Source organism: Gossypium raimondii, chromosome 9, assembly GCF_025698545.1.
Source record: "Gossypium raimondii isolate GPD5lz chromosome 9, ASM2569854v1, whole genome shotgun sequence".
NCBI classification, from domain to species: Eukaryota; Viridiplantae; Streptophyta; class Magnoliopsida; order Malvales; family Malvaceae; genus Gossypium; species Gossypium raimondii.
Genome location: NC_068573.1, coordinates 41539118 through 41559434, shown reverse-complemented (window position 1 = coordinate 41559434; position 20317 = coordinate 41539118). Strand labels below are relative to the sequence as shown.

The 20317-nt window shown below is 33.2% G+C and overlaps 2 protein-coding genes and 1 long non-coding RNA gene across 4 annotated transcripts; 1 reads left to right on the top strand and 2 right to left on the bottom strand.

Annotated features, from left to right (window-relative positions):
* Window positions 1-53: 53 nt before the first annotated feature.
* Window positions 54-3057, bottom strand: LOC105799795 (probable E3 ubiquitin-protein ligase LOG2). Its single transcript, XM_012630525.2, has 3 exons — window positions 2210-3057; window positions 651-1146; window positions 54-361 (listed from the first exon to the last, which is right to left on the bottom strand). The coding sequence occupies exons 1-3, from the start codon at window positions 2686-2688 to the stop codon at window positions 245-247; spliced, it is 1092 nt and encodes a 363-aa protein (XP_012485979.1). The 5' UTR covers window positions 2689-3057; the 3' UTR covers window positions 54-244.
* A 9978-nt stretch (window positions 3058-13035) lies between these two features.
* Window positions 13036-15479, top strand: LOC105799789 (putative serine/threonine-protein kinase). 2 transcript variants are annotated; one of them, XM_012630518.2, is made up of 6 exons: window positions 13036-13598; window positions 13797-13872; window positions 13957-14173; window positions 14345-14582; window positions 14705-14855; window positions 14973-15479. In XM_012630518.2, exons 1-6 carry the CDS (start codon window positions 13549-13551, stop codon window positions 15294-15296), a joined length of 1056 nt encoding a protein of 351 aa, XP_012485972.1. In that variant the 5' UTR covers window positions 13036-13548; the 3' UTR covers window positions 15297-15479. The 2 variants fall into 2 exon arrangements, with proteins under 2 accessions (XP_012485972.1, XP_012485971.1); XM_012630517.2 differs by having other exon boundaries at window positions 13751-13872.
* Window positions 14845-16598, bottom strand: LOC105799790 (uncharacterized). The gene is made up of 2 exons (XR_001135665.2): window positions 15622-16598; window positions 14845-15536 (listed from the first exon to the last, which is right to left on the bottom strand). It is a non-coding gene; the product is annotated as an uncharacterized LOC105799790 (long non-coding RNA).
* Between the last annotated feature and the right edge of the window lie 3719 nt (window positions 16599-20317).

Genomic DNA, 20317 nt, shown 5'->3' with positions numbered 1-20317 from the left:
GATCATAAAAGAAATTTCACAGATGAGAAAAGCACGTATTTGGCTAATAGATATTGGGTGAAAATTCCATCAATTCATTCATTCTATATAGCAGCATAATTCTTATAACTTCCTGTTTGATTATTAGAAAGGCCAAACATATAGTGAGAGAGAGGCAATGAAAAAGTGAAAAAGAAGGGGGTAAAAGTCAAAAGAAAGGCAACAAGGTACTATACAGGAAGATATTTGAAGAAACATAGTCATCTCATTCATCAGGGACATTGTTGACCTTTATCTCCAAAAGCCTCTCAACAGGTTGCCTACATATTGGGCAGCGATTAGTCTGGCATCTCAAAACCTTTGCGCAAGAGCTGCACATGCACTGCATTATGATAAAAAAAACAAAACAATTGAATCAGCAACCAGTCATATGCATATAGTATCTTCTTTACTGCATTTGTCTGTCTTCTTTGTGAATAGACTTTTAGATTCAAAATTGGTGAAATCCACCATTTATTTGAGACCCACCACTGTGATATAATGTCCTTATTAGGTCTGTCATTTATTGGTTTAGGGAAAACAGTCAAATTTTGCCCCTGATTTCTCATCTAATCGACCAATATTGTAAAACACCAAAAAAGAAATGCAGAGCAAAAAAGTGGCTTGGTTACCATGTGCCTACAGGGAAGAACGGTTGTGTCCCGAGGTTCCGAAAGGCAAATGACGCATTCTTTTCCAAGATCATTTGCATCGACCCCGTTATCAACTGAATTTCCAATTCCATAAATCTCTTGTAGCTCATACCTCATACCATTCACCCATAGAATCTGTTTCACTACTCTAGCGTGGTATTCGCCCTTCTCCTTCTCAAACACTGCCTGAGTTATCTGAGAATTCATGGCTCCCGTCACTTGATTTCCATCTGGTTCACTCTGGTTGACAGGCAATGCCTCTGCTTTCACTGCCAGATGATAGATACTGGCATCATCCACTTTCAGTAATTCTGACTCCTCAAACATAGAGAAATCAATCCCTGTACCAGAGGGTTGTCTGAACTTCTGTCCTAGACCTAGTTCGAAAGGCACAGTTACTGGGGGTAGAATACTTTCCTTCATTGGTGTTAGATTGCAGTCCTCACCTTCTTTTGCGAAGAAAATAACAGCCATTCTGTTCACAGAGCAAAAGCAAACACTACATCTTGTTAATAACTATATTAGAGACACACAAAAATGGCAATCTTCAGTAGAGAGAAGCAACACAGAAGAAAAATAAGATGCTGCATAAGAAATAACCTCAATGCATAAATGCTAGTAAGAAGAAGAAAAGGAAAAGACTTCGTCGGTAATGGCTACATGGATGCTAGAGAAACAAAAATACCATAAATGCTATATCCATTAGAACAATTCAAAGTACAATACCACCCATAATGTGATATGATTGAACGACCAAAGGACTATATGAAATGTCCTTGTACATTTTCAGAAAGAAATTGTGCCAGATAAATGCTTGTCACCTAAGTTGTGCTGATCAACAAACCATTTATGATTCTTTTCGGTAATCTATTGCAAAACTTCTTTCAAGCAAAGCATAGAGCTTACTTTTCCATCATTTTACTCTAGTTAAGCAGTTCCCATAATCGATTACCACCAGGACACAGAAATCACCATAATTTCAGTCTTGATTACATTAAAGCTATTAACATTTTCTCTGTCAAGTAAAACAACAAAATCACACAGCTTGAACTTTGACAAGCGCAGGATTCTGAAATACCATTTCAGTAGTTTTCATCCTTTTTCCTGTCATCTTGGTATATATTTTAAAGTAGATTCACAATTGTAAATAAACTTACAGACAACCAGGTTCTTTAATCATTGTCAAACCCCATTCAAGCAAGGAAGCCTTAAGACCTCAAATCGCAACAGACAAACTACAACATTGATATAAGTTAACAAAAGCTGTCCCGATAATCATTCATTCAATTCCACACAAATTGGCAGGCTTAATCCCTTGGCAGGCTTAATCTATCTAAAAGTGCTTCTCTCTCCAACTGTAATACACTTATCGTTCTAATTTGACATAATATACATCTCAAGCTCTAATAAAGACAGCTTTAAAACAATAATCACATCAATTCTAAGCACAGAGTAAAGTTCCAATCAAGCTGCAACTACTGGTTCTCATTGACAACGAAAATTGAAAATTTCATGCGGAAAAGTTATGAGTTTTATACCTTCCAGCAACAGTAGCATCAAAAGTAAAAGAAACCAAAAACTTCCCAGCATTCTCCTCATCAGGCACCAATTTCAAAGTTTCCTTCTTCAAGTTAACGTCATTCCTTATAGTAACCGCCTTTTGATGCTCAATATACGGCACTGGAGGCGGCGGCACCATCGGTACATAAGGATACCTACCCCAATTGGCGGGTTCCATGTGAGGACCGCCTCGATGGTGATGATCGTAAGGCGCCGGAAGTGGCAAGGGAACCGGCGGCTGAGGCTGGTAGTAGCCTGGATACTGATAGTATTGGGGTGGGTTCGTGTTGGGGTACTGGGGCGGGTAAGGCGTGGCGGCAGCAAAGACGTAGCGATTGGCAGTGATTTCAGGTTGAGGTTGAGATGGAGTAGGCGGTTGCGGCGGCGGCGGAGGGTGGTTTCGCCGACTGCCGTTCCTACGCCAGCCATGTGAACCGCTACTTCCGATGTTTCCCATGGTATTTCGCAGAAGAAGGAATATAAAGGGAAATAAATTGGAAGTTGTTATAAATATGTATAAAGGAAAGATTTTTATAACAAAGATAGATCCAAATTCGTGTCAATAATTTTGGGATTTCCACAAAAGAAGAGAGAAAATGAAGTTGTTTGGGAGAGGAAGGAACGAAACGGATATTTGATTAATGAGTAGAAGACAGAGAAAGGAAACGGAAGCAAAGGGAAAGTGGAGTTGGAGAAAAAGAGAATCTTTGGATTGCTATAATGGATTGCGTAAACCTTCCACCCAAACCCACCATTAATGGGAGATCTCGAGAGATTGTGTGCTAATCTCAACTTTTATCTTTCTTTTTCTTTTTAATTACACTAGTTGTTTGTTTGGTGAAAAAAGTATCTAATTTTGGTCCATTTCAGATTGTATTTCCGAATCTTATGCAGAAGCACTTAGCAGCAGACTGAGGGCGTGAATGTATGGTTCACTACAATTTACTATATCTATAGGTTTTATTCAATTTTCGAAACTCTTAATCCACTCCCCAATTCAAATATTTTTTCGTAATTAAAATAAATTATATTATTTATTAAAAATATTTTAATATTTTTATTTTTATAATAATCAATAAAAATATACTTGACTTAGGTTAAGCTTAGACAAAAAGTTTTGTATCTCAACTTGGTCTAGGTGGAATTCAATTTGAATAATAAAAATATTTTAAAGTTTTAATTTTAATTATAAAATATCAATTAAAAATATTTTTTAATTTTTTGAACAGTAAAATGTGCTTTTTAAGCGGGTCAAGCTAGCTTGAAAACGAGTCTGAGCATGGAATTTTTTTAGAATCGAGCCTTGGCTTGACTCAGTCTAGTCCATGGATAGCTCTAGATTTGAGCTTATGCCAATTGCATTAGTAAAATTTTAAATTTACCACAAAATCAAAACTTCATTTTAATGTTTTCATACATTTTTATTTTAACGTGCACAATATATTCCAAATATGTGGTTTCTACATGTATACGTGTGTGATAAGATTTCAATTTTGTTTAAAAGTCTTACTAATACAATACAAGTATAACTTAAGCATAAATATAAATATATGCCCACTATTTATAATACAAAATCAACCAAAATAATGTACGATGAACAAAAAAAAAAAAGAAAGAACAAAAACCAAACTAATCTAGAAAAAACCAAACTCGAAGGCTTGCCTAAAAAATGGAAGGGTTTGGACGAAAATATCGGCCCAAAAAATAGGTTTGGACAAAAAAATAAGACTTATTTAGACAATGGGTCGAGCCTCGAGCAAGACTTTTTTGACTCAAGCCCAGCCCGAATTTAAAAAAAAAATTTGTTGTTGTTTGCTATTGCATATTGCTGTTATGTTTTGTTTTGCTACCATTTTATTATTATTTTGTTATTATTGTTTGGATATTGTATAATTCTTGTTTTATTGTTAATTTTGTTACTATTTTAAAGGCATTTGCTTGTTACGTTGCAACTAAGTTAGTGTTATTTAAGTATAAAGATTTTTTTATATGTATTTTTAATTTGTTGGGAAATAAATGTTTTTAATCAGTTTGATGTATTATATTTTTTAAATTTATTTTTATATAAAAATAATCTAAAAAAATTCATACGGGCGGGCTAAATTGGACTGGAGTTAACCGGACTTGAGATAAAAATTTAAGCCCAATTTTCAGGTGAGACTCAAGCTTAAGAAACAGGCCTAACTTTTTGCTATGACTTGGCCCAATCCATAATTATTATGCAATAATAATCTAAAATCATGTTTTTAAAATAAACTTGTAAGTTGTAGGAAGTATAAAAATAATGTTCTTAGGACAGTTAATACTTAAAAAAAATTAAAGTAGTATATTTATAGAAAACTAAATTAAAAACAAAGGAAATTATAGTTAAAATGAAAATCATAGTAGTTAAAGTTTCAAAATAATATAATTATTCAATTGATCCAATTAAAGGAGATATAATAAAATTCCATGATTCAATAGTCAATACCTTCTACATATAAATTATCATGAGAAGAAATTATATATAATAAAAACGGAGTTTGAAGGAGAAATGATGAAAACATTTTTATTCCTTTTTTTCAAAAACTAAAATACTTCTTTTGTGCATTACATTTAAATTCGTATATTTCCCAATAAAAACTCTGCAAATCAAGAATCGTGATTTTATTTTTCTGCTTTCTTTTTTAATTTCTTAAGTTTTACGATTATTTTTTCTGGACAAAAAAGAAAGACCACGAATTCACCATCTTTCTGCCGCTTCACGGGCTCCCCCTGCCCTGCTACTCTTTCATTTTATTTTATTTATGTGAATCATTTTCAATCTAATTTCACCAACCGAGAATAAATATATTTTTATTCATATCGCAAAATACCAAAAAAAGTCATTTTTTTTAAAATTTATCGAAATGGGCCCGATATTTTATTATTTATCCGAATGGGCCCTTTTCCCCTAAAGCGCGTCCACGTCAGCGCGCTTTGCTGATGTGGACACAAATCGCGCTTACGTGGGAGCGATTTGTTGCAACGTCAGCAAAGCGCGCTGATGTGGACGCGATTTGCTGACATGTAGCGCACCCCTGGGGACGTGTTTTCCCCGTTTTTCCCATGTTAGGTTTTTAGTTTTTAGGGTTAGGGTTTTTACGGTTTTGGAGGAAAAAGTAAACAAATAAGGGATTAGGGTTTAGGGTGTCCTAATTAAATTAATTATAATTTATTCAAAATTGGATTACGTTTCGTGTTTATGAGTTTTTAATATAAAATCAAAGCGAGGTTATAAAATTTTAAAAATAAAAAAATTTAAAATTATTTAAAAATAGGGGTTTAAGAGAAATTTAAGAGCAAATTGAGAGCAAATTGAGATTAAATATGGATTTGAGAGAAATTTGGAAGGAATTTGAGAGCAAATTGAGAGGAAATTGAGAAAATAATTGAGAGATGATTAGTTTATGAAAAAAAAATAAAGGGTAGGGGGTATTTATAGATTTTTTTTGACCATTGGGGGGGCAACGGTCAAAAAAATGACCGTTGCACTGTTCACGTGCCGGGAAATCGCATCCTCAAGGGTGCGCTATGTGGCATCAAATCGCGTCCACGTCAGAGCGCTTTGCTGACGTAGACGCGATTTGTTGCCACGTCAGCAAAGCGCGTTAATGTGGACGCAATTTGCTTACACGTCCCCTGACTTCATGCTGACGTGGACGCGCTTTAAGAGAAAAGGGCCAATTCTAATAAATAATAAAATATCGAATCTATTTCGATAAATTAAAAAAAAAAAAGCTTTTAATGATAAATTGCCCTCTTCATTAACTCAATCAATCTTTTTGTCTTTCATGATAAGATATTTTATTTTCTCCCGTGTCTAGCAATTATATTATAGTAACTAAAATTTGTGTAATCTGATAACGACTAGTGGGAAAGGCGTGATGGCAGAGACAAAAAGTGGAAACCTTCAAACAATTCCATTGCTTATGCAGTCATAGTCATTGTCTCCATCCCAATCAATGTTTTTCTTTGTTAAAAATTCATTTGCAAATTTCAAACGCCCAAGATGTTGTCGGTAGACAACTTGTCTTTTGCCTTAAAATAATGAAAATTCTAAAATCATTCACCAGTTTTTCATTTAGAGATGGTTTTTAGATTCATTTTTTAAGTTGGAATTTAATTCAAAAAATATATATTTTTTAAGTTTCACTCTATTTAAGAAATGTAAATTTAGATCTGACCTACCCCAATCATATTTGTTGGCTTTTTTAGAGTAGTTTTGTTTTATTTTTATTTTAAATATAATACACTAATATAAAACTTTTCTAACACATTAAAAATATTTATATTAAAAATACTACTATAAATTTAATAATTTTTATTGTATTAAATATAATTTTTAAAATTTTATATTTTGAGTTGGATTATTTAGTTGAATAAGTTTTTTTAAGTTTTGAGTAACAAGTTTAATTGTTATAGGGTTTGTGATTTAATATAAATATATAATTATTATTTAACATATAATTAATATAAATATTCTTTTATAACATAATATTTTTGGATCAAGCCGGGCTCAAGCCAAAAATCTTTCCTAAGGCATAGCCTGTATAGTAAACGGACCTTAAATTTTACTTAAGTTCATTTTTCGATCCTCGTACTTTTATTAAAACCCTCTCATTTCTTATACAAGTGGCGCGACTCATGAATTTTCACCTCAATAATCATTTAGCCGTGTGAGGGCAGCAAGCTTTCAAGCTTTCATCACGTTGCAATATTGTTAGCTAGCTACCGATGTAATTGATGCTATTATCCTTAATTGTCAATAATAAAATTTTGTAAAAATTAGGGTAAATTGATTGAATCACAAAAAAATGTCAATTTTTTTCAAAATTATCGGAATAGGCCAATTTTTAAAAATTAAGGTTTAGGGTTTTAAAATTTAAATTGATTAAACGTTTAACATAATATTAGTAATTATTGAATTCAATATTTAAAATATTCATATTTACACCAATCGTATGTGACCGCTTGTATCGAGCACTCCATTTAAGTTGTTACCCAATAGGTCATTGCATCGCAAACCAAAAGGTCGATCGACGTTGACTCGAATACACAACAACATGGATATGTAGGACAGGTCAAACCAATTGAGGAAGATGCAAACTAAAAAACAAATATCAATTCTATTGTAATATGTAAAATGATAATGAATAACAACTTTCATTTTGTGAAATGGTAACAAATTACAATTTCAATTTTGTAAAATGATAACAAATTTCAACTTTAGTTTTTTTTTAAAATGATAACAATATTCCTCTAAAAACATAATAATAAAAATCGTCGAAAAATATAAACGTTCGATACAATGATAAAATTAATGTCGATCAAAATTTGTGCCATATCGGGGTGGTCAACGGTTGCACACTAGATTCCTTATTGGTTCAACCTTTGGGCAGGAATAGGTGGTTGGGAAGTTGACCCAGCTTGGTAGAACAAAGATCCCGGAGGTGTTTGCGTCACAAACGACAAATGAGCATAACTATATTAAGTCCCATACACCGATGGGATGACGAGTAGACTCTCTATTGGTGCCTGAAACATAGATGGCCTATACATCATCGTCGGCGTCATCGGAGGTGCCGATGGCATAGGCGTTGAATACATCGAGGACAAATGTATTACACTCCAACCTGACATAGGACTAGAAGTAGAAAAATGTGGTGCAATATATGGTGCTTGTGTGAAGATGATAGGGTTAGAATATGCACCAGAATAAGATGGTACATACTGACCGGTGGGCGGTGTGGGCATTGGTTCTAGGGCCGTCGGTGCCGGTTCTTACGTGGATGTTGATGATGGACCCCCGTTGCCAGGCCTTGGATTTAAAGGGGGCGTTGTGGCCTATCGTATAGGGATGCCGACCCCTCGCTCTTTTTTTTTCCGTACAAATATGGCTTGCTATAGATCCTAAATCATGGCATGTACTCTGGATCGCATACTAACTCCGGAAAGATAATAGGTTTGCGAGTAGGTAAGAAATCATATTGATTATTCCACATGTTGATATGTTGGGAGTGGAATACCAAACAATTCTCATTCGGCCGCCGCAAGTCGATAGGATGCAGATCATCAAGGTCTTGAAGTGCCACGGGAATCAATTGTCGAAATCCGAACTGCCGCAGCACTCTACCAGTCTTGTGCATTTCAATGGTAGCATACATTACCAATGGGGACATTCAAATGCCAGATGTTGGGATTCACAAATAATTTATCGGGGATGACTTCTCAAATTGTCAGATCCTCGTATGGTGTCCATTCAAACTATATTAACGTGATAAAAACATTAGTTATATATATACTACTAAATATGAAACCGACTATGTTAATATTATATAGTTTAAATTTAAATAAATAAATACCTCCGCTTCCAATCGTTGGTCTAATAGAAGCCGTATATTTTGAAGCTCATTACCCATTTTCCTTTATCCCGCTTTTTAGCCTTGGTATCCGTAGATTTGCTCTTAATCACTTGGAGCCTAAAACACTATTGTCACCTACACCATTAATTTGTCCCTAATTTCTATCCTCCATTTCGTCGTCAATCTTTCCATCAACATCACTAAGATTTTCTCCTCTAAGATCTCTAAGTGTCGCAAACCACGAACCCCCAAAAGTATCACCATAACTATCATTGCTCTCCTTCCTTGTGACTCGGCTTCTCTCTTTTCGTTGTTCCACCACCATCTAAGGGGCAAAGGGCTCCTTCTCCACCCTCCGTTCAAGCCCTGACTTTTCCATCACTGGACTAGCACAATCAAAATCAGCTGTCGGTGATGTTGTTTTAACTCCTGAGCCCAAGTCTGCTCCATGCCCATAAAGTCCACACTTGAAGTAAATGTTAGGCAAAGCTTCATATTCGACTCGTTGAAGGTGGTTATTGATTCTAACCTTGGACATCAGCAGCTTCCTCAAATTGACCCAAACTGCTAGTCGGGCAAATCTTACCATGCGAGCACAATCCGTGTGCACATCCAACTTAACAACTAGTCCAATTGTTTTATCAATCACCCTGAGAAGACAATCCGAGTAAAACCCCTTAGGTAATTCCAGAAGTCGTATCCAAATGAATTGCGATTCAATTCCACTTCGCGATGTTGAGAAATCCAGTGACCATGGCCGAACAATCAGGTATCTTCAAAAACTTACCCATAGCCCCCCAATTAAGGCCTTATTGTAGTCGTTCTCGTCTTGAAATCTAACCAGGAAGAAGTCGTTTTCAAGATCCATGAGTTGAATTGGGCATTTTGGATTCCACAATAAGGTAATCTTGTTCAAAAGGACATTAAATCCAATCTTCCCCTCAGCAAATTAACAATAATAGTTTTAGCCATTTGACGTTCAATATACTCTTGCACCCTATCCAAAAACGTAATTGATGGGACACTTTCAACCATTTCAGTTAACACATCCCCTTTAGTTAGGGCAAAATCTTCCTTCATGAATACATTTTGTTCCTTCTCCGATGACGCACTAACAAGGTTGACCTGTATAATGCTTTGGAAACATCCAAACTTTAAACTTTTTGCCCATTTCTGTCCACCATTGGATCATCTTAGTCTAAATGTAACTCCAGCCTGGTGCACACTTTTTTCATAGCCCTACCAACACCACTATTAGAACCTGAACTATTAGCACCCGCCGTAAGATCCACATTAGGAAGCGTAGCACTCGACATTTGCTAATTTTAGTGACAAAATTCTAACTATCTATAATATTTAATACTTATGTATTATCAAAATCAAATAATTAATGCTTAAATTTTTTTTATACAATCAATTGATTTAACTGGTTTAATTGATAATAAAAACTTCACTAATTTTAGTTTTGATCCAATTGATTAACTTTCAAACTATAATGAATTTTGTATTGTTTTAATGTTAAGTATTTTTAAAATTATTTTGTAATTTGTTGCTTTTTAACTCATTAAAAATATTAATGATTTTAAACGAAAGTTAATACTATAAAAAGTATTACAAAATCAATATATATACAAATTAGTATATAAAGGTTGTATTGGATTCAATTTATATAATATTCTTTTTGCTACATATAATATATATTTGTACCCATGCCTTCACTCTATAAGGAACATTTTGTTTTTCTGGAAAAGGATAATAATTTTTAATTTGATATACCTAATATTATTGTGTCATAATACTTGTTTCATTTTAGAAATTGAAATGTATTTCTTCATTAAAAAGAAGACTTTGAACTCAACCATTCAACCACAGCCATTTATTGAATAAGTAAAATTAGTTTTTTTAAAAAAGAAACCAACTAAAATTTGACATTTTATCTCCTTTTTTAATTATAAATAAATATTGATATATATTTGACATCTTCTAAGTTGGTTGAACAGAATATGGTATTACATGTCTCAGGCGAAAAAGGAAAAAAATAATTTAATAAAAGTTATTGAGTGTTAGCTTGATTGGTATGAATATTATTATCAATGTAGGAATACGTGGGTTCGAGTGTGCTGAAGTGCAATATCCTTCTATTTGGGGAGCGACTATTGATAGTTTTAGGCATTGTGTAAAAGAACAGATATGATCAAAAATGGATAAATCTCAAAATTATACATGAACTTTGATTTAATGTGTAGTTGTATACATAACTTTTAATTTGATGCAATTATACACGTGAAACTCCAATTGTGGTTCAAATGTATACTTAAAAGTTCAATTTTGATTCAATCATACACATTTAAAGAAATAAATACATCACTTTATTTTTATATTGAATAAATATAATTATTTATGTATGCAGCATATAAACAAAAAATGATGTTATATCAATAATTGTGTTAATAATTATCAAGAATTGGATCAAATAAAAGTTTCATGTATAAAATTGCACAAAATCAAAGTTTATGTACATAACTACACATTAAACCATAATCCATATATATGGATCCAACTTGAGTCCAGTCTAATTGAGGATTTGAAACGATTGTCATTGGATAAGTCTTGTGTTGGAAGAAAACCTAACAAGAAGAACTCCAGGATCAAATATTTTATTTACGAAGCAATATCCAGAGCAAAAGGCGAGCTTTGGTTAAAGCTTGAACCGGTCAGTTTAAAGACCAACGACCAGGGGGTCAAGAGGACCGTAGTTTCGGGGCTCATAAGTGGAGGGACTATTTTACAAGGATAAGAAATAGGTAAGGACTGAACACCAAATATCTCACTCAATTCATAGGAAAATCAATTTCAAGTGATAGAGAATCCAATTGAAAAGGCTTACTTTTGGTATTGAAATTTTAGCCGATAATGATACTTACGTTCTTTATTTGATTTGATTTGTCTGGGTCCTTTTGGAAGACCCTAGATTTGGGTGAAGTATTTTACTAACATGAATTTGATTTATTAATTTTAATAAGCAGATGCGGGTTCAAAAAGGCAAGTAGATTTCGACCTTTTCTCAATAATTTTTAAAAAATAAAAAATAAAAAACCCTTTTATCTTATTGATAGGAGTGCTCGAGTATTTATATATGTTGTTACAGATATTATTGCAATTCATGATAGGGCTCCACTATTTTGTCTTTGACTCCGCTGCCTTTAGTGCTAACATTCTCCAGATCTATTGGGCACGTGTCTACAGAGCACACGATCTTTTTTGTTATTGGGACTTACATTCTGAGCGGGCTCTGCACCTGCTGGACATGTGTCTGGGTGACCTGCGGAGCACGTGATCCTTTCTGCGAGCTCATTGGATGTATGCGAGTCGAGACCGTGATTTTCCTTGGGTTCTTGCGAGTAGGGTCCACGAACTCGCCTTACTGTCCTTTCGTGGTTCATCTTGCACTCAATCTTCTGACGGGCCTATTCGAATAACGGGTCAGAGACCCAAATCCTTTCTAATACTTAGGTCAATGATTATTGATGTATAACATCTTTCAACATAAATTTATTTATTTGATTTCAAAACGTGTTACAAAAAAAAAAAAAGTATACAAAACTTTCATTTTCTATATCAGAGTAATATACGTGAAAGAAAAGCTTTACTTATAACGTAATATGCATACTTTGTGGTGTTATCATTCACAAACCCTTAGGCTCACATGAAATCAAAACATACCCTCCACTAATTTTGACGTACGGATTCAAGATAAAAATGATCATAACGGGTTCAATTAAAGGGTGATTTGGATTAAAATTGACTTATAAGATAGAATTATAGAGTGTAATTCTGTAATTTAAGGCTATGATTGAAAAATGAGCACAAATAAAAAACGTAAACAAGTGGGTTTACCCTACCTGCTTAATCTTAATTATTCCCTTAGGAGTAGGTGCTGCTATTTTTAAAATTTTCTAGCAACCTTGAAATTTCATTTCTCATAATATATTCAGGATTAGGTTTAATTATCATCGAAATGTTTAAAAATTCAAAAGCGACAAGAAAAGTATTTTTACAATAAAGAATAGATGTATAGATTAATGCTAAATTAACATTATGAAAAGGTCTTATATTCTGCAGCTTGATGTTGAGTTGGGTTTGGGCTCAAGCAATAACCTTTTTGAATATTATTTTCATTAGTCTATGCTCCATTAATTGGGGAAACAGGAAAATATAATTGTTAAAATATTATATCTATTATTTAAAATAAAAATAATGATTATGAATAAATTGGATTAAAATATTTAAATCTAAAAAACAAAGAGTATTATTTTTACTTCATCAGCTAAACCTTAAAACATAGTTAAAAGAAACAACATATGTTGACAAGATTTGGATGTTTTTCTTTTTGATTAAATTTCAAGTCCATGTTGGCGGGTTGGTCCTGATGGATGGATGGGTCTTCTTTCCTGTTACGGTCTTGTAAAAATCTAAGTTCTTTTTCTTTTCTTTTTTTTTCAAAATTGGTATCTAATGAGTAATTCTTTAATTACAGATATTTTTCATTTCGTGGGAAAAAGAACGGACTCCCAATCTGAAATGAGCATGACTGTTTTATATTAACTTATTTGTTTTGTTGTTCATCCGATTATGCTGCTAAAACTAGGCTTTGTTTTTAAATTTTCCCGGAGAAATGAGTGAGTCTATAAGTCTTCCTTTTTTTAAAGACAAAGTCAAAATCCATAGGCATGCTATGTTCTCGTTGCGCTTCCTCTTTTAACTGCTACCATACTCTCCTTCCTCCAATTTGGCTGAAAACTTTTTCCCTCTAACCAAACATCTAATCTCACAGTTCAGGGTTAGAAAGATTCGTGAGAGAAAAGGGGGAAATTTCTAAGTTTCCACTTTCCAGGCAGACCCAAAGACATGAAGTTCAATTCCTGTTTCTCAAAATGTTTTTGTTTTCCATCAGAAACAGCTATCATCGACATACGCAAAGAGGGTAAAGAACATAAGCTTATGCGTGTTCTCTCTTTCTTGTACCTTTGACTATGTTTCGTCTCAAAAAAGTTTAAAGAGGATTTAGTGTTTCCAATATTGATTTTATTTTCTCTATTCAACAGTAGTTGCTTTTCTTTCTTTCTTTCATTGCAGAACCTGAACCAGAAAATGATCAAAATTTTACTGTCTTCTCTTATAGTGAGCTCAAAGTTGCCACTCATGGATTCTCTGCTTCAAACAAGATCGGAGAAGGTGCCTTTGGTTCGGTCTACAAGGTTAAACGTCTTTTGACTTGAACTCAAAAAGTTAAAACCTTGGTTAATACAGTAATCATATAAAGTTTTGGGTTCATCTTGCAGGGCTTGCTTACAAATGGTTCTATTGTAGCTGTAAAAATGCTTTCAATTGAACTGGAATCCATGCGTGGGGAAAGGGAGTTTGTGTCTGAAATAACTACACTTACAAATCTTAAACATGAAAACCTTGTCACACTTGTAGGTTGCTGTGTTGAGGGAGCTAAAAGGTTCTTGGTTTACAATTACATGGAAAATAATAGCTTGGCGCAGGTATTACTAGGTAAGCTTGTTTTCATTGTTCTGGTATTCTAAATTGAGTAATTCGTGTTATAAAGATTTCATTTGATGAATTAAAACATTGCAGAATACTCGAAATTTGATCAGATAGTGAACGAAAACGATAGAATTTATGTTTAGACAATTTTGGTTGCCATGTCTTGTCGATTAATAGGTGGAGAGCAAAACAGGATCAAACTCAGGTGGGAAGCAAGGGGAGCGATTTTGCTAGGGGTCGCTCGAGGGCTTGCGTATCTTCACGAGGAAGTTAAGCCACACATTGTGCACAGAGACATTAAAGCTAGCAACATACTTTTGGATCAAAATTTAATACCGAAAGTTTCAGATTTCGGGCTTTCAAGAATTTTGAGGGATAATGCTTCTCATATTAGTACCCGTGTTGCAGGCACATTGTAAGTGAGAAATGCTGGTTCTTTACCAATAAACTTAATGAATATTTCTCCTGTGGGATTGAATTTATGCTCCTTGAAGTAACCGTGGCTAATGGAATTTATTACGATGGCAAATGAGATAGAGGCTATCTTGCCCCAGAATATGCCGTCAGTGGACGTTTGACAAGAAAAACAGATGTTTACAGTTTTGGGGTCCTACTTTTGGAAATTATCAGCGGCCAGACAGTTGTCAATTTTGACTTTGAACATGGTGAACGTTACCTGGTTCAAAAGGTAATGGATGTTATTCAAAGTAACTTGTGAATCTAACTTCCCGATTCGTTTTCGGAAAATAAATTCTCTTAGTAAATTAGTAACTTGTTGACTTCATATTGTGTGTGAGACATGCAGGCATGGGAACTATACAGGGCTAACAGGCTTCTGCAATTGGTGGATCCTGTACTAGGTATGAACTGCCCTGAAGCAGATGCGGTTCGATACATCAAGGTGGGTCTCCTTTGCGTTCAAGAAACAGCCAGGTTCCGACCAGAAATGTCAACAGCCCTGAAAATGTTGACTAATGAGATAGACATAGAAGGAGTTCAGATTTCACAACCTGGTCTTGTTGCTGATCTGATGAACATCAAGTTGGGACAAAAGACAACGTTTCAGAGCCTCTACTCTAAAGCCTCAAACATGGAAAGCACCCCAAGCTCCCTGAGCTCTTGTTCTTGACTTGCTGCCTCAATTGTTCTTTTGGGAGAACTAATCACTGTTTCTCCATAACATTGGAACAGTTCCTATACGGTCCTGAAAATGTTGTACAAAGAAAAAAGATAGAGAGAGAAGAATAGCATTTTCCCACTACAACTTTTCATTCTTTTCATATATAAATAAAAAGCATATTACAGTTTGGTAGTTGAATTCTCCCTAGGAAATGAGGAAAATAGAGTGAAACATCAGAGTCCTCCTTTTCTGCAGTATAAGATGTGAAAAGAAAACCGGGTTCAGAAGCAAAAACAAATAAAAAAGAACTAATCCAAGAGATCTCAGAAGATACCTGTATCCCTAAGCTTATTTTGTCATGGAAATCCTAACTCTTTTTCTTTTCCCCTGATTAAGACATCAGAATGCATGCATGGCTCCTCGCACGCCATACGCGAAGGCCACCAGACTCTTGATGAGCTTTGCAAATGGCATACAGGGAGCCAGGCATGCAAAATATGCATTTAATTAATATAATGCAAGCATGATGATATATGAATATGAAAATGAATGGATGCCTAATATACATATATATATGTTGAGGCACACTGAATGTATAACGTCCAGTTACTTTTTAGTGTCTATAACCGAATAATGATGATAATGCTTGGACAATGGTGTCTAAGGCAGTGAAGAAGTACCACATGGCAAGCATTCTCAAGCATGAATACACACACATACTTGAGAAGTGTTGGAGAAAATGTACAAAAACTGTTGAGGTTAAGAAGATTGCATTAGAAAAAGGAGGCAAGGAGTTGTATATATACTGAAGAAAAGGAAATATGTTATTAAAAAGAAAGAAAGAGGAGGGTGACATCTTGAATAAACTCGTAATCGGTCATAATAAAGTTGGCTTCAAGGTGACTTTGCCCCTCATAACTTCCCTTTGCTTTTGAGTTGTCAATTTGGCATATAGCTATGAACACAAGTTCAAGGCATATAATTTTTCTACCTGAAAGGCCACTTTCTTAGCCTACTTTTGTCTCTAAATGACCGGGTTTTTTGTGGTGACACTTGAGAAAGAAGAGTAGGAGTGAAGCTGTTTGGTTGAAGAGAAAGAAAAAGAAAAGATGGTAGGGAAAGTGGGTAATTCTCTTGAGGACTTTATTGTTTGGTTTTATCTTTATTTTTTCTCTCTTTTCAATATCATAAAGCAAAGGTTCTTTCGCAATTCTGAAACTGATTTGTCTGGAAGTGCTTGGAAGACTTAGATTCCCATGCCTATACACCTGGTTTTGAAACCTTTGTCCCATCTTCTTCTCTACAGCTTTCCCTTGCATTCCCTACCCATTCGGTATACAGTGGGACCAGATGTCGACCAAACACTATAGTCTCAAAGGAACTTAGTTCCATGATTGATGAACCCAACTTCCCCAATTGCTAATTTGCTAGCTGCTACTATGAATGCCATGTCAGTGAAGGCAACCTACCATTTCCTTAGAGGGTTTGAAGAAAGTTTCCCTTAGGGTCACCTGATAGTCATATATAATATTATACATATATACATGTGTGTGTGTGTGTGTGTGAGAAGTTGGCCAAAAAGGCTGCAAAAATTTCCATTTCTCCTTTCGTGAATTGAAGAAGAAAACAGTGTACATTAACATAAAAGGATGCATGCATGAACTGTTGTCTTGAAACTTGAAAACAAGAGCAATAACTGGTTCATATATTTTGTCGTTTTGGGGGTTGGAAGGTGCTGCAAGTGCGTGAATCTTTGTGTTAAGTTGTCAGAAGTTAGAGCTTAGTTAGCACTTGTGCCAAGAGTTGGGTCGACCATTGCGTTTGGCTTGGCCTTGGACTACAGATTCTGCTTTTTCTGTTGTCAGAATTGCTTCAATTGAATGAACTAAATAGCAGCTACTTAGAGTAGAGTCTTGATGAATCGGATCGGTTCAGGAGACGGTTAATGAAAATGTGTTATGTTTCGGTTCGTGATATATTACATGATTATGAAAGTATTCGATATGTGTATGTGATGTTTACCATCAAAGAAGATGTAATGGTATATAATATTAATTCTATAACAGTAATACATACAATAAGGTTATTGGACGGTGGTATGCTAAATAATATTGTAATTAATAGATGAAGAGTAAGAATTTAATTACAAATTATTTAAGCTAACTTCAATTATATATGTCTAATCGATCTGTTAGCTCGATACAATCTTGACGGTTTACACTTGAATCGATGAGATGAATATATGAACACAACAAATTAAAGAAATAAATCACATGCATCACTATTCGCTGAAAATATGTTTTCTCTCTATGAGCAAGAGATGATTTAGAGATTAAATTATTCATTTCTTTGAATCATTTTTCAATTAATTGTAACTAAATAATTGAAGTTCAAAGTGAAAATTAAATTAATTAGTCATTACAATTTTATTGAACAAGATAATTAAATTTATTTATTCACGATTCTAGTAGAATAAAGTCGTCATGATTTTAATAGAATTAGAATTGGATTAAGAAAATAATTTAATTGGAAACATTAATTAAATTTATTTTAAATAAATACTATTTTGGGTATAGAAAACAAGTTATTGGGTTGGTAAAATTATATGGGTTGATTTAAAGATCAAATAAAATATATAATTGAATACAATACAGAAAAAGACTTAGTAAACCTGTTTTACATGGGATGGGTGACACACAAGCAAGGTTCTTAGAGGGAGTTTGTCATTGCCCACTCTATTATCCCGATAGGGATATGTGTTTTCTGTTTAAAATATTATTATTTTGTTTATTCTTGTTCAAGTAAGACTTGTGATTTTATGTATAAATAGCGATTATGAGTTAGGTCAAGACTAACAATACTAAGCGATGGCACACTGTCAAATTTTAGAGAGATTTATTTTCAAATAAATTCTAACTTTGAGAATATTTGCCTTTTGATTTCTAGCCCATAGAGAGTTATTGATTTTCCTCAGTGGAATACTAATCAAGATTTCATTGTGTTAATCGGTATATGATTTAGAGCCCGCACTCTAAGCAAGTCAAGGTTCGAGAATAGCGAAGAAGGTCGTATTGGTCGAAATCTAGGAAACAACAGTTTGCCTATTCCAAACCATATGTACGAATTTGATAAAGAATTTATTGCTATAATAAATAGCACAACCGCTTGAGTCTTAGAAAAGTTTTAAATTTTCGTTGTGCAACAAAATCAATTTCTAAATCGAATTTTTTCAACAAAAAAAGATATAGTTTAGGGGTTACCTCACCGTGAAGATGATATACTAGATTATAAAAATTTTCAATTTGGCAAGCAAGAAAGAAATCAACATAGAGAGTTATTGAAAAACTTAAATTAATCAACATGGACCTGGTTAGATCTCACAAAACTTTGTCACTCAAAAGAGAGTAAGCATTGCATAGTTTTTATTGATGATTACACCAAAATGTCTGAAAACCTTAAACTAATCTACATGGACTGGGCTAGATCTCACAAAACTTTGTCGCTCAAAGAGAGCAAGTATTGCATGGTTTTCATTGATGTTTATACCAAGATGAGTTGGATTTACTTCCTCAAATTCAAGTCCAAGGTTATTGGTGTGTTCTAGAAATTTAAAGAATAGATTGTAACTTAAAAGTATTTGTAGGATTCAAGCTTTAAGGTCAGACAATAATAAGGAATACACATTTGATCAATTCAATTTATTTTAGGATGAACATCAACTCCTTACTTCATAATACTCCACTACAAAAAGGAATTAGTGAGAGGAAGAGTCGTACCATAAAAGGGGATGATTAGATGTTTGTTATATGGGCAGAAGCTACACATACAATGGTTTTTCTACTCAACGGACTTCCAAGGAAATACATCATTTGAAGTCCGATATGGTTATATTCTTTAAAAAAGTCTCTAAGTAATTGGATTTTTGTGTTTTGTTTATGTGCCACAAATCAAAAGTGATAAGCTAGATAAAAGGTGTCAATTTGGGTTTTAAATATTAATTCACATTGGATTTTAAATTTAATAGGATGATTATTTGGGTTTAAGGTTTAAATTCTAATTTAGGTATGTAAACGGGTTATGAGTTTATGACCTTATGGATTTAATACTGCTTTTAAAAAGTAATGTGGAAAAATGATTTTTAGAAGTGTTTTTGAGAAATTTGGTTTAAGATTTAAGTATTTAGTATTACTGTCAAAATGTGCTTTTGAGGATGTGGAGGATTAGTTACTGGGTTTGCTCTGGTAAATACCTTGAGAAATAAAAAAATGTTTTGAGAAATAAAATGTCTATTTTAAACATAATATTATAAAATAACAAATATGTATTTAAATAATGTTCAAATTAGTTAATATTATGAGATTTTAGTAAGAATATAAAAATAATTTATTATAATTTGTTGTTAATATTTTAGTATATGAAATATAAATTTTAAATATTTTTAAGTTATTAATATTAATTATTTATAAAATTTAATTGAATATATAAACTATATTTTAAATATTAAAATATAACCATTAAAAGCTTAAAATATATTATATATTTAAAATAAATTTTAATAAGAAAGTAATTACATACCCAATATAAATGTTATATAAAATACTTTATAAGTGTTAAAATTGTCATTTGATTTTAAAACGCTTTTGCCAAACTAAAAATAATTGTTTTTACTTTTAAGTTCAAAAGCATTTTGACTGTTAAATCGGTTTATTCAATTTAAAATATCAAAATAAAAGATGAACCCAATAAACCAATTAAATCAAACATAAAACTGATTAAACAAAAAAATCAATAAACAGAAAAATACAGCTTTTTCGATTTAGAATTTTTCATACACCCTACTCCAATGGTTTGATGGAAATTACATTAACCCGTAATGCTTATTTATTAAATAAATTCTAAATTAAAGGGTTTCTTGATACTGTATTAATTATTATTCTACTTATTTTTATTGAATAAATTTTAATTAAAAACTATAAAAATCTAATCAATTATATAAAATAATTTAGTTATTATTAAATTATATTATATGT